General features: G+C 45.8%; 1 protein-coding gene across 1 annotated transcript in view; it reads left to right on the plus strand.

Moving 5' to 3' along the window:
- herc2 (HECT and RLD domain containing E3 ubiquitin protein ligase 2) overlaps positions 1-15,234 on the plus strand; it is a 341,136-nt gene that overhangs the window by 175,768 nt on the left and 150,134 nt on the right. The window contains exons 63-64 of the mRNA XM_055943959.1: positions 4,245-4,389; positions 6,340-6,565. Of these exons, the coding sequence (XP_055799934.1) occupies positions 4,245-4,389; positions 6,340-6,565 (371 nt within the window). The remainder of the gene's footprint in view (positions 1-4,244; positions 4,390-6,339; positions 6,566-15,234) is intronic.

A 15,234-nucleotide genomic window follows, 5' to 3' on the forward strand; every position in this document is an offset into this window, starting at 1 on the left:
ACGTGAGAGAGCTGTTAGCTGGCGTTAGCTAGCTGCTTGTCGTCACTCTAAACTCTGACAGAGTTGTGACTTTTGATTGGTAGAAGATCATTCTGTTCTGATTCCAGATTTGAGTAGCAGAGAAGTAGACAAAGATTTAATAGACTGGTTAGCTGACAACGTCACGAATGCGATGTGCACTTCAAAGGGGCAGAAGGCCGGGACTTGTGGTTCTGGATGTCGATATAGCTAGCAACAATGACGAGAAACTGCCATGTGGTGAATCGTCAGTGGCTGGTTTCATCTGGTTTTTGATACCATTTCTTGTCTTGAGGTGGTTTGACTAATGTCACATTCTATGCTAATATAATATTTGCTAGCTAGCTAACGGACAACTGTAACAAGACAACAATTGCTCATTTTGCAACTTTATTTATTTATGTTTTCAACATATCAACAATCTAACCCAACCCCGTCTATTTTGCCCCATAGTTGCACACCTGTCGGTTTTGTTGCTAAACAACCAACCCGTCTGTTTTGTTGCTAAACAACCAACCCGTCTGTTTTGTTGCTAAACAACCAACCCGTCTGTTTTGTTGCTAAACAACCAACCCGTCGGTTTTGTTGCTAAACAACCAACCCGTCGGTTTTGTTGCTAAACAACCAACCCGTCGGTTTTGTTGCTAAACAACCAACCCGTCGGTTTTGTTGCTAAACAACCAACCCGTCGGTTTTGTTGCTAAACAACCAACCCGTCGGTTTTGTTGCTAAACAACCAACCCGTCGGTTTTGTTGCTAAACAACCAACCCGTCGGTTTTGTTGCTAAACAACCAACCCGTCGGTTTTGTTGCTAAACAACCAACCCGTCTGTTTTGTTGCTAAACAACCAACCCGTCGGTTTTGTTGCTAAACAACCAACCCGTCTGTTTTGTTGCTAAACAACCAACCCGTCTGTTTTGTTGCTAAACAACCAACCCGTCTGTTTTGTTGCTAAACAACCAACCCGTCGGTTTTGTTGCTAAACAACCAACCCGTCGGTTTTGTTGCTAAACAACCAACCCGTCGGTTTTGTTGCTAAACAACCAACCCGTCTGTTTTGTTGCTAAACAACCAACCCGTCGGTTTTGTTGCTAAACGACCAACCCGTCGGTTTTGTTGCTAAACGACCAACCCGTCTGTTTTGTTGCTAAACGACCAACCCGTCGGTTTTGTTGCTAAACGACCAACCCGTCGGTTTTGTTGCTAAACAACCAACCCGTCTGTTTTGTTGCTACACAACCAACCCGTCTGTTTTGTTGCTAAACAACCAACCCGTCGGTTTTATTGCTAAACAACCAACCCGTCTGTGGTCAAACATTTTGTCTAACTTATTGGGGGCGTGGTCAAAACAGCAGTTGTTTCTGAAAGTTCACAGAAAACGTTGTTGATGCGGTTACTATACCGAACAAGAATATAAACGCAACAGTTTCAAAGATTTAACTGAGTTACAGTTCATGAGAAATTCAGTCTATTTGAAATAAATTCATTAGGCCCTAATCTATGGATTTCACATGACTGGGAATACAGATATGCATCTGTTGGTCACAGATGCCTTAAAAATAATGGGCCTTTGTGCATTCAAATTGCCATCAATAAAATGCAAATGTGTTCGTTCTCCGTAGCTTATGCCTGCCCATGCCGTAACCATAGCCACCATGTGGCACTCTGTTCACAACGTTGACATCAGCAAACCGCTCGCCCACACGACGCCATACACATGTTCTGAGGCTGTGAGGCCGGTTGGATGTACTACTACATTCTCTAATACGACGTTGGAGGCGGCTTATGGTAGAGAAATTAACGTTACATTCTCTGGCAACAGCTCTGGTGGACATTCCTGCAGTCAGCATGCCAATTGCACGCTCCCTCAAAACTTGAGACGTCTGAGGCATTGTTTTGTGTGACAAAACATTTTAGTGGCCTTTTTTGTCCCCAGCACAAGGTGCACCTGTGTAATGATCATGCTGTTTAATCAGCTTCTTGATATGCCACACCTGTTAAGTGGATGGATTATCTTGGTAAAGGGGAAATGCTCACAAACAGGAATGTAAAGAGAAATAAGGTTTTCGTGCGTATGGAACATTTCTGCTAACTTTTTTGGTTTCAGCTCATGAATCACGGGACCAACACTTTACATGTTGTGTTTGTATTTTTGTTCGGGGGTAAAATAACGTTAGGTCGGTACCAGATAATTCTGTTCTGATTACAGAGAAGTATAGGAAGATGTCTTATTTTTGTCTTAGTTGTTGGGAAAGTGGTAAATAAAGTAGCTGCTTTGTTTACAGCGAATAGAATGTTGGGAGAGATGATGTCACTCTGGAACCTTTTAGAATGCCGAGGAAATGACATGGATGGAGGACAAAACGTTGGATAGTTTAAAAAGTAGAAAATATATCCCAAAAATTGTATGCACACACTTTTAAAGTTTAAAGGGTGTTTTTTAGCTTGAATGGTGTAAGAGGAGTAGCGTTGTAGAGAATAATATTAACTATTGTAACGGTCCTGACCTGTTTTATGTTGTTTTGTATGTATTTAGGTCAGGGCATGTGTTTTGGGTGGGCAGTCTATGTTATCTGTTTCTATGTTGGTTTTGGTTGCCTGGTATGGCTCTTAATTAGAGGCAGGTGTTTTGCGTTCTCCTCTAATTAAGAGTCATATTTAGGTAGGGCGTTCTCACTGTTTGTTGGTGGGTGATTGTCTCCTGTGTCTGTGTCGATGTTACACCATACGGGATTGTTTCGGTTTGTTCGTGCGTCTTTTGTAGTAAGTACTTGTTCGTTCGTTCTGCGTGTGTTATGTCAGTTCGTCGTACTAAAGTCTGTCTACTTTCGTTTTGTTATTTTGTTAGTTTATTCAAGTATAGTTTGTTTCGTTTTTGTCTTGTAAATAAAATTCATCATGTATTCACAACCCGCTGCGCCTTGGCTCGATCACTACTCCTCCTCTTCTTATGAAGAGGAAGAGGAACGCAGTTACAACTATAAAGACAAAATAATTCATGCAATATCTACAGTGTGGCTGCTGTCGCAAGTCCCGCTAATAAGTGGTGCAGCTTTCGCACATTAACAACGCAGTCCCCTGAACAAGGGAAGGTGGTTACATAAAAAATGTAAAACAGTCAGTAAAATAAGATTATGTCCCTCACACTCAAATCTGGACCTCGAAGCCAGTGGACACCAGGTGGATGTTATTAATTATCAGGTAGAAGAGAAAAGCAACAGGCTCTGGACCTGGCAGGGTCAGAGTTGAGTATCCCTGGTTTATGTGATGTTCTACCCAGGGATAAAGGGGAATAACTGTCTGTTTCTCTACCAGGGGTAAAGGGGAATAACTGTCTGTTTCTCTACCAGGGGTAAAGGGGAATAACTGTCTGTTTCTCTACCAGGGGTAAAGGGGAATAACTGTCTGTTTCTCTACCAGGGGTAAAGGGGAATAACTGTCTGTTTCTCTACCAGGGGTAAAGGGGAATAACTGTCTGTTTCTCTACCAGGGGTAAAGGGGAATAACTGTCTGTTTCTCTACCAGGGGTAAAGGGGAATAACTGTCTGTTTCTCTACCAGGGGTAAAGGGGAATAACTGTCTGTTTCTCTACCAGGGGTAAAGGGGAATAACTGTCTGTTTCTCTACCAGGGGTAAAGGGGAATAACTGTCTGTTTCTCTACCAGGGGTAAAGGGGAATAACTGTCTGTTTCTCTACCAGGGGTAAAGGGGAATAACTGTCTGTTTCTCTACCAGGGGTAAAGGGGAATAACTGTCTGTTTCTCAACCAGGGCTAAAGGGGAATAACTGTCTGTTTCTCTACCAGGGCTAAAGGGGAATAACTGTCTGTTTCTCTACCAGGGATAAAGGGGAATAACTGTCTGTTTCTCTACCAGGGATAAAGGGGAATAACTGTCTATTTCTCTACCAGGGATAAAGGGGAATAACTGTCTGTTTCTCTACCAGGGGTAAAGGGGAATAACTGTCTGTTTCTCTACCAGGGGTAAAGGGGAATAACTGTCTGTTTCTCTACCAGGGGTAAAGGGGAATAACTGTCTGTTTCTCTACCAGGGGTAAAGGGGAATAACTGTCTGTTTCTCTACCAGGGATAAAGGGGAATAACTGTCTGTTTCTCTACCAGGGATAAAGGGGAATAACTGTCTGTTTCTCTACCAGGGATAAAGGGGAATAACTGTCTGTTTCTCTACCAGGGGTAAAGGGGAATAACTGTCTGTTTCTCTACCAGGGGTAAAGGGGACTACTTCCGTCTGGGCCACGGGACAGACGTCCATGTGCGTAAGCCTCAGATGGTGGAGGGGCTTAGGGGGAAGAAGATTATCCACGTGGCCGTGGGGGCGCTGCACTGCCTGGCTGTCACCGAAACTGGACAGGTGGGTACTGGCCTCCACGCCTCCTCCACATCAGACAGCAGGCTAGGCCTCCTCCACATCAGACAGCAGGCTAGGCCTCCTCCACATCAGACACCAGGCTAGGCCTCCTCCACATCAGACACCAGGCTAGGCCTCCTCCACATCAGACACCAGGCTAGGCCTCCTCCACATCAGACACCAGGCTAGGCCTCCTCCACATCAGACACCAGGCTAGGCCTCCTCCACATCAGACACCAGGCTAGGCCTCCTCCACATCAGACACCAGGCTAGGCCTCCTCCACATCAGACACCAGGCTAGGCCTCCTCCACATCAGACACCAGGCTAGGCCTCCTCCACATCAGACACCAGGCTAGGCCTCCTCCACATCAGACACCAGGCTAGGCCTCCTCCACATCAGACACCAGGCTAGGCCTCCACATCAGACACCAGGCTAGGCCTCCACATCAGACACCAGGCCTCCTCCACATCAGACACCAGGCTAGGCCTCCTCCACATCAGACACCAGGCCTCCTCCACATCAGACACCAGTCAAACATTTCTGAAAAACAGTTTTTTCTTTGTCGTTATGGGGTTTTGTGTGTAGATTGAGGGGGGAAAACCTATTTCATCCATTTTAGAATAAGACTGCAACGTAACAAAATGTGGGAAAAGTCAAAGGGGTCTGAATACTTTCCCGAATCCACTGTACAACCCATATTTATGTTTATTTATTTTCCCTTTTGTACTTTAACTATTTGCACATGGTTACAACACTGTATATAGACATATTATGACATTTTAAATATTATTTTGGAACATTTGTGAGTCATGTTTACTGTTCCGTTTTGGTTTATTTTACTTTTGTTTATTATACATTTCACTTGCTTTGGCAATGTTAACATATGTTTCATATTGAATTGAATTGAGAGAGAGAGAGCGAGAGATGTTTGAAGGAGAGAAAGAGCTGACCTTAATGTCTGTGAGTTAGTGTTCTTAGAAGGAGAGGCTGAATTTCAAACCCAACACTTGGAGCAATCGGTATGCACAATCCTGAGGCAATCGAGTCTGTCCCGAGCACACTGGCATGGGAAAACTCTAAGGGCCCAGAATGGTTTATACAATGTTTCAAGTTTAATAACGCAAGCTTCGGGCCGGACCCGGTTGATAGTTGATACAATGTTTCAAGTTTGTTGTAGAGAGATGAATGCGATTTAAATTATTATAATTTAAATTAAGTTGTTCCACGAAAATGTGCGTATGACAATCATAATCTAATCTACATATTAATGAATATTAATATTAATAATCTACATCGGTAGAAATGGTAAATCAATTGTCATTCCACGTGAAACAGGTTGCCGACTCCTGGTGTAGCCTATTACCGGAAACTTCAGGAGCGTAACGTCTGAATCTGCGGGAGGAGGATTAATCCACAAGTTTCTTCTGGTTATCTTGATCTCTGGCTCCCTCTTGAGTCATTCGTTTTCTTAATTATTTCATCAAACTGTCCACTTAAAGCATCAGACAAGCTCAGTGCAAATAGTTTTATTAAACGTATAATGTGTGTCTATATATGGAAAAATACCCGTTTAGAAATTGAGGAAGAACAGACGACTCTCAGTCGGGGACAGCCCTGATATACTTGTACATATCTGGTGCAGTAGAGTAGGGATGTTGTTTTGTTCCTTTATCAGAGTACGCGTCGGTGTCTGCCTACATGCTACAAGACACGTCGCGGGAGACGATGCTCGAAAATGGATTTAGAATTTTGATAAGCGGCAGTTAGGACGTCTCATTGTCTCAATGTTCATTTTGACCAAAACACTTTCGGACTCGAGTGATCACTTATGAACACATCAGCAAGCGGCCACTCGAAAACGGGCCAAGTGTTCGGTGTCAGATTCAGCTGTAGAGATGTGAGAGAGGGAGGTGTGTTAGTATCTGTAAGTGTCTCTGTACTGTTCCACCAGGTGTTTGCGTGGGGGGACAACGACCATGGCCAGCAGGGTAACGGGACCACCACGGTGAACAGGAAGCCCACCTTGGTTCAGGGTCTAGAGGGACAGAAGATCACCCGTGTTGCCTGTGGCTCCTCCCACAGCGTCGCCTGGACCACCGTAGACGTCACCACCCCCTCTGTCCACGAGCCTGTCCTCTTCCAGACCGCCAGGGACTCTCTAGGGGCATCATACTTAGGTAACCTAACTCTAACCTCTATACAGCTAGTAACCCGAACACTAACCCTCCTCATACTTAGGTAACCTAACTCTAACCTCTATACAGCTAGTAACCCGAACACTAACCCTCCTCATACCTAGGTAACCTAACTCTAACCTCTATACAGCTAGTAACCCGAACACTAACCCTCCTCATACCTAGGTAACCTAACTCTAACCTCTATACAGCTAGTAACCCGAACACTAACCCTCCTCATACCTAGGTAACCTAACTCTAACCTCTATACAGCTAGTAACCCGGACACTAACCCTCCTCATACCTAGGTAACCTAACTCTAACCTCTATACAGCTAGTAACCCGAACACTAACCCTCCTCATACCTAGGTAACCTAACTCTAACCTCTATACAGCTAGTAACCCGAACACTAACCCTCCTCATACCTAGGTAACCTAACTCTAACCTCTATACAGCTAGTAACCCGAACACTAACCCTCCTCATACCTAGGTAACCTAACTCTAACCTCTATACAGCTAGTAACCCGAACACTAACCCTCCTCATACCTAGGTAACCTAACTCTAACCTCTATACAGCTAGTAACCCGAACACTAACCCTCCTCATACCTAGGTAACCTAACTCTAACCTCTATACAGCTAGTAACCCGAACACTAACCCTCCTCATACCTAGGTAACCTAACTCTAACCTCTATACAGCTAGTAACCCGAACACTAACCCTCCTCATACCCAGGTAACCTAACCCTAACCTCTATACAGCTAGTAACCCGAACACTAACCCTCCTCATACCTAGGTAACCTAACCCTAACCTCTATACAGCTAGTAACCCGAACACTAACCCTCCTCATACCCAGGTAACCTAACCCTAACCTCTATACAGCTAGTAACCCGAACACTAACCCTCCTCATACCTAGGTAACCTAACCCTAACCTCTAACCAGCTAGTAACCCGAACACTAACCCTCCTCATACTTAGGTAACCTAACCAGCTAGTAACCCTAACCCTCCTCATACCTAGGTAACCTAACCAGCTAGTAACCCTAACCCTCCTCATACCTAGGTAACCTAACCAGCTAGTAACCCTAACCCTCCTCATACCTAGACAACCTAACCTCTATACAGCTAGTAACACTAACCCTCCTCATACCTAGGTAACCTAACCCTAACCTCTAACCAGCTAGTAACCCGATCACTAACCCTCCTCATACCTAGGTAAACTAACCAGCTAGTAACCCTAACCCTCCTCATACCTAGGTAACCTAACCAGCTAGTAACCCTAACCCTCCTCATACCTAGGTAACCTAACCAGCTAGTAACCCTAACACTCCTCATACCTAGGTAACCTAACCTCTATACAGCTAGTAACCCGAACACTAACCCTCCTCATACCTAGGTAACCTAACCAGCTAGTAACCCTAACACTCCTCATACCTAGGTAACCTAACCAGCTAGTAACCCTAACCCTCCTCATACCTAGATAACCTAACCAGCTAGTAACCCTAACCCTCCTCATACCTAGGTAACCTAACCAGCTAGTAACCCTAACCCTCCTCATACCTAGGTAACCTAACCAGCTAGTAACCCTAACCCTCCTCATACCTAGGTAACCTAACCAGCTAGTAACCCTAACCCTCCTCATACCTAGGTAACCTAACCAGCTAGTAACCCTAACCCTCCTCATACCTAGGTAACCTAACCAGCTAGTAACCCTAACACTCCTCATACCTAGGTAACCTAACCAGCTAGTAACCCTAACCCTCCTCATACCTAGGTAACCTAACCAGCTAGTAACCCTAACCCTCCTCATACCTAGGTAACCTAACCAGCTAGTAACCCTAACCCTCCTCATACCTAGGTAACCTAACCAGCTAGTAACCCTAACCCTCCTCATATCTAGGTAACCTAACCTCTATACAGCTAGTAACCCGAACACTAACCCTCCTCATACTTAGGTAACCTAACTCTAACCTCTATACAGCTAGTAACCCGAACACTAACCCTCCTCATACCTAGGTAACCTAACTCTAACCTCTATACAGCTAGTAACCCGAACACTAACCCTCCTCATACCTAGGTAACCTAACTCTAACCTCTATACAGCTAGTAACCCGAACACTAACCCTCCTCATACCTAGGTAACCTAACTCTAACCTCTATACAGCTAGTAACCCGGACACTAACCCTCCTCATACCTAGGTAACCTAACTCTAACCTCTATACAGCTAGTAACCCGAACACTAACCCTCCTCATACCTAGGTAACCTAACTCTAACCTCTATACAGCTAGTAACCCGAACACTAACCCTCCTCATACCTAGGTAACCTAACTCTAACCTCTATACAGCTAGTAACCCGAACACTAACCCTCCTCATACCTAGCTAACCTAACTCTAACCTCTATACAGCTAGTAACCCGAACACTAACCCTCCTCATACCTAGGTAACCTAACTCTAACCTCTATACAGCTAGTAACCCGAACACTAACCCTCCTCATACCTAGGTAACCTAACTCTAACCTCTATACAGCTAGTAACCCGAACACTAACCCTCCTCATACCTAGGTAACCTAACTCTAACCTCTATACAGCTAGTAACCCGAACACTAACCCTCCTCATACCTAGGTAACCTAACTCTAACCTCTATACAGCTAGTAACCCGAACACTAACCCTCCTCATACCCAGGTAACCTAACCCTAACCTCTATACAGCTAGTAACCCGAACACTAACCCTCCTCATACCTAGGTAACCTAACCCTAACCTCTATACAGCTAGTAACCCGAACACTAACCCTCCTCATACCCAGGTAACCTAACCCTAACCTCTATACAGCTAGTAACCTGAACACTAACCCTCCTCATACCTAGGTAACCTAACCCTAACCTCTAACCAGCTAGTAACCCGAACACTAACCCTCCTCATACTTAGGTAACCTAACCAGCTAGTAACCCTAACCCTCCTCATACCTAGGTAACCTAACCAGCTAGTAACCCTAACCCTCCTCATACCTAGGTAACCTAACCAGCTAGTAACCCTAACCCTCCTCATACCTAGACAACCTAACCTCTATACAGCTAGTAACACTAACCCTCCTCATACCTAGGTAACCTAACCCTAACCTCTAACCAGCTAGTAACCCGATCACTAACCCTCCTCATACCTAGGTAAACTAACCAGCTAGTAACCCTAACCCTCCTCATACCTAGGTAACCTAACCAGCTAGTAACCCTAACCCTCCTCATACCTAGGTAACCTAACCAGCTAGTAACCCTAACCCTCCTCATACCTAGGTAACCTAACCAGCTAGTAACCCTAACCCTCCTCATACCTAGGTAACCTAACCAGCTAGTAACCCTAACCCTCCTCATACCTAGGTAACCTAACCAGCTAGTAACCCTAACCCTCCTCATACCTAGGTAACCTAACCAGCTAGTAACCCTAACCCTCCTCATACCTAGGTAACCTAACCAGCTAGTAACCCTAACCCTCCTCATACCTAGGTAACCTAACCAGCTAGTAACCCTAACCCTCCTCATACCTAGGTAACCTAACCAGCTAGTAACCCTAACCCTCCTCATACCTAGGTAACCTAACCAGCTAGTAACCCTAACCCTCCTCATATCTAGGTAACCTAACCTCTATACAGCTAGTAACCCGAACACTAACCCTCCTCATACTTAGGTAACCTAACTCTAACCTCTATACAGCTAGTAACCCGAACACTAACCCTCCTCATACCTAGGTAACCTAACTCTAACCTCTATACAGCTAGTAACCCGAACACTAACCCTCCTCATACCTAGGTAACCTAACTCTAACCTCTATACAGCTAGTAACCCGAACACTAACCCTCCTCATACCTAGGTAACCTAACTCTAACCTCTATACAGCTAGTAACCCGGACACTAACCCTCCTCATACCTAGGTAACCTAACTCTAACCTCTATACAGCTAGTAACCCGAACACTAACCCTCCTCATACCTAGGTAACCTAACTCTAACCTCTATACAGCTAGTAACCCGAACACTAACCCTCCTCATACCTAGGTAACCTAACTCTAACCTCTATACAGCTAGTAACCCGAACACTAACCCTCCTCATACCTAGCTAACCTAACTCTAACCTCTATACAGCTAGTAACCCGAACACTAACCCTCCTCATACCTAGGTAACCTAACTCTAACCTCTATACAGCTAGTAACCCGAACACTAACCCTCCTCATACCTAGGTAACCTAACTCTAACCTCTATACAGCTAGTAACCCGAACACTAACCCTCCTCATACCTAGGTAACCTAACTCTAACCTCTATACAGCTAGTAACCCGAACACTAACCCTCCTCATACCTAGGTAACCTAACTCTAACCTCTATACAGCTAGTAACCCGAACACTAACCCTCCTCATACCCAGGTAACCTAACCCTAACCTCTATACAGCTAGTAACCCGAACACTAACCCTCCTCATACCTAGGTAACCTAACCCTAACCTCTATACAGCTAGTAACCCGAACACTAACCCTCCTCATACCCAGGTAACCTAACCCTAACCTCTATACAGCTAGTAACCCGAACACTAACCCTCCTCATACCTAGGTAACCTAACCCTAACCTCTAACCAGCTAGTAACCCGAACACTAACCCTCCTCATACTTAGGTAACCTAACCAGCTAGTAACCCTAACCCTCCTCATACCTAGGTAAACTAACCAGCTAGTAACACTAACCCTCCTCATACCTAGGTAACCTAACCAGCTAGTAACCCTAACCCTCCTCATACCTAGGTAACCTAACCAGCTAGTAACCCTAACCCTCCTCATACCTAGACAACCTAACCTCTATACAGCTAGTAACACTAACCCTCCTCATACCTAGGTAACCTAACCCTAACCTCTAACCAGCTAGTAACCCGATCACTAACCCTCCTCATACCTAGGTAAACTAACCAGCTAGTAACCCTAACCCTCCTCATACCTAGGTAACCTAACCAGCTAGTAACCCTAACCCTCCTCATACCTAGGTAACCTAACCAGCTAGTAACCCTAACACTCCTCATACCTAGGTAACCTAACCTCTATACAGCTAGTAACCCGAACACTAACCCTCCTCATACCTAGGTAACCTAACCAGCTAGTAACCCTAACCCTCCTCATACCTAGGTAACCTAACCAGCTAGTAACCCTAACACTCCTCATACCTAGGTAACCTAACCAGCTAGTAACCCTAACCCTCCTCATACCTAGATAACCTAACCAGCTAGTAACCCTAACCCTCCTCATACCTAGGTAACCTAACCAGCTAGTAACCCTAACCCTCCTCATACCTAGGTAACCTAACCAGCTAGTAACCCTAACCCTCCTCATACCTAGGTAACCTAACCAGCTAGTAACCCTAACCCTCCTCATACCTAGGTAACCTAACCAGCTAGTAACCCTAACCCTCCTCATACCTAGGTAACCTAACCAGCTAGTAACCCTAACACTCCTCATACCTAGGTAACCTAACCAGCTAGTAACCCTAACCCTCCTCATACCTAGGTAACCTAACCAGCTAGTAACCCTAACCCTCCTCATACCTAGGTAACCTAACCAGCTAGTAACCCTAACCCTCCTCATACCTAGGTAACCTAACCAGCTAGTAACCCTAACCCTCCTCATACCTAGGTAACCTAACCAGCTAGTAACCCGATCACTAACCCTCCTCATACCTAGGTAACCTAACCAGCTAGTAACCCTAACCCTCCTCATATCTAGGTAACCTAACCAGCTAGGAACCCTAACACTCCTCATACCTAGGTAACCTAACCAGCTAGTAACCCTAACCCTCCTCATACCTAGGTAACCTAACCAGCTAGTAACCCTAACCCTCCTCATACCTAGGTAAACTAACCAGCTAGTAACCCTAACCCTCCTCATACCTAGGTAACCTAACCAGCTAGTAACCCTAACCCTCCTCATATCTAGGTAACCTAACCTCTATACAGCTAGTAACCCGAACACTAACCCTCTGCATAACTAGGTAACTGTATAACAGTCACATTTAATATACTTTTAAAGTAGTAGGTGATGTGTCAGTTAAATAATGTATTTTTAAAATCCAACACAAACATATTAACATTAATGATATTCTTCAGAAAGAATACAATACAAAATAATAACCCCGACAAATAATATAATTTAATTATTTTAACAAACACATCATTCCATAAACACCACAATGACCCAATAACCTTATTTAACGTTTTGTTTTGGTTAAGTTCAAATTCAGTTTCGGCTATATTAGCCTATTGGGACGCGCCTAAACAGGAAATGATTATAAGTCTATAAGTCCCGTCTTTTCCCATTTCGATTCCCATTAGTTTTTTCAGTTCATAGTCGTTTGACATTCAAATCAAATTCCCCCCATAAAATAAAAGGTAAGGCGACTGTGGATCATCTCCAGAAACGGTAAGGAGAAATGGATCTCACCGTAGTTTGGAAGGCGCCTCCGTGTTCATTAAACATTTTCCGCGATCCCGTTTGTAAATCCACAACAAGGAAATAATCTGACAGGCCAGGGAACACGATCACAGTGCCAACAGGAAATAATCTGACAGGCCAGGAACACCATCACAGTGCCAACAGGAAATAATCTGACAGGCCAGGGGACACGATCACAGTGCCAACAGGAAATAATCTGACAGGCCAGGGGACACGATCACAGTGCCAACAGGAAATAATCTGACAGGCCAGGGGACACGATCACAGTGCCAACAGGAAATAATCTGACAGGCCAGGGAACACGATCACAGTGCCAACAGGACATAATCTGACAGGCCAGGGAACACGATCACAGTGCCAACAGGAAATAATCTGACAGGCCAGGAACACGATCACAGTGCCAACAGGAAATAATCTGACAGGCCAGGGAACACGATCACAGCGCCAACAGGAAATAATCTGACAGGCCAGGGAACACCATCACAGTGCCAACAGGAAATAATCTGACAGGCCAGGGGACACGATCACAGTGCCAACAGGAAATAATCTGACAGGCCAGGAACACGATCACAGTGCCAACAGGACATAATCTGACAGGCCAGGGAACACGATCACAGTGCCAACAGGAAATAATCTGACAGGCCAGGGAACACGATCACAGTGCCAACAGGACATAATCTGACAGGCCAGGGAACACGATCACAGTGCCAACAGGAAATAATCTGACAGGCCAGGAACACGATCACAGTGCCAACAGGAAATAATCTGACAGGCCAGGGAACACGATCACAGCGCCAACAGGACATAATCTGACAGGCCAGGGAACACGATCACAGCGCCAACAGGAAATAATCTGACAGGCCAGGGAACACGATCACAGCGCCAACAGGAAATAATCTGACAGGCCAGGGAACACGATCACAGCGCCAACAGGAAATAATCTGACAGGCCAGGGAACACGATCACAGTGCCAACAGGAAATCCAAACCACGGATGGCACGAACTGCGCTTAGCAGGCGGCAGTTTTCTTCTCGCAATTTGAAACTGGTGCCGCTGAGGTTTATCGGTGTCTTCGTATCGCAGGTAGGCTATAGCAAAACACGCTGAATGACCACCAAGCAACCTCCGAGATGCGAAGAAGAGTCTTTCGCCATCCAAGATGGCCGCCCAGTGGAAGATCATGAAAGTAATCTAGAAACCAGTCCGCAAGGCCCTTGGGTACCACAAGTTGATATGAGATGGCCTTTTCCTTCAACAGGGATCCTCCCGTACAGGATTTATTGGAGTACTTTGAATCCAGTTTGATCTGAACGCTCACTGGAAGCTTCTTTGTTCTACCTAAGGTCACTGACCTCTTGGTCCTGAGCTTCAGCAATCTCAGCAAGGGAGGTGGGACGGATAGAAAGGCTGTGAGTGGACGGATAGAAAGGCTGTGATTGGACGGATAGAAAGGCTGTGATTGGACGGATAGAAAGGCTGTGAGTGGACGGATAGAAAGGCTGTGAGTGGACGGATAGAAAGGCTGTGAGTGGACGGATAGAAAGGCTGTGAGTGGACGGATAGAACGGCTGTGAGTGGTGGTGACAGCAACGCTAGTTGGCTTGCTGATGGAGCCACTGCTCTGGACAGGAAATCAGGAACAATGTTTGGCCTTTCTGGTAATGCACTCTGAACTGAAGGTGCAACTTCTAGCGTGTGAGACGTCTTGAGGCTGTTGAACACCCATGTAAGTGCTGAGTGATCAATACATCAACTCAACCCCCTCAAGATAATGACCCCGCTTTTCCACTGCCCACACCACTACCCACACCACTGCCCACACCACTGCCCACACCACTACCCACACCACTGCCCACACCACTGCCCACACCACTGCCCACACCACTGCCCACACCACTGCCCACACCACTGCCCACACCACTACCCACACCACTACCCACACCACTGCCCACACCACTGCCCATACCACTGCCCACACCACTGCCCACACCACTACCCACACCACTACCCACACCACTGCCCACACCACTACCCGCACCACTACCCGCACCACTACCCGCACCACTACCCGCACCACTGCCCACACCACTGCCCACACCACTACCCACACCACTGCCCACACCACTGCCCACACCACTGCCCACACCACTACCCACACCACTACCCACACCACTGCCCACACCACTGCCCA

This window comes from Salvelinus fontinalis, chromosome 14 (assembly GCF_029448725.1).
Source record: "Salvelinus fontinalis isolate EN_2023a chromosome 14, ASM2944872v1, whole genome shotgun sequence".
Taxonomy (NCBI): Eukaryota; Metazoa; Chordata; class Actinopteri; order Salmoniformes; family Salmonidae; genus Salvelinus; species Salvelinus fontinalis.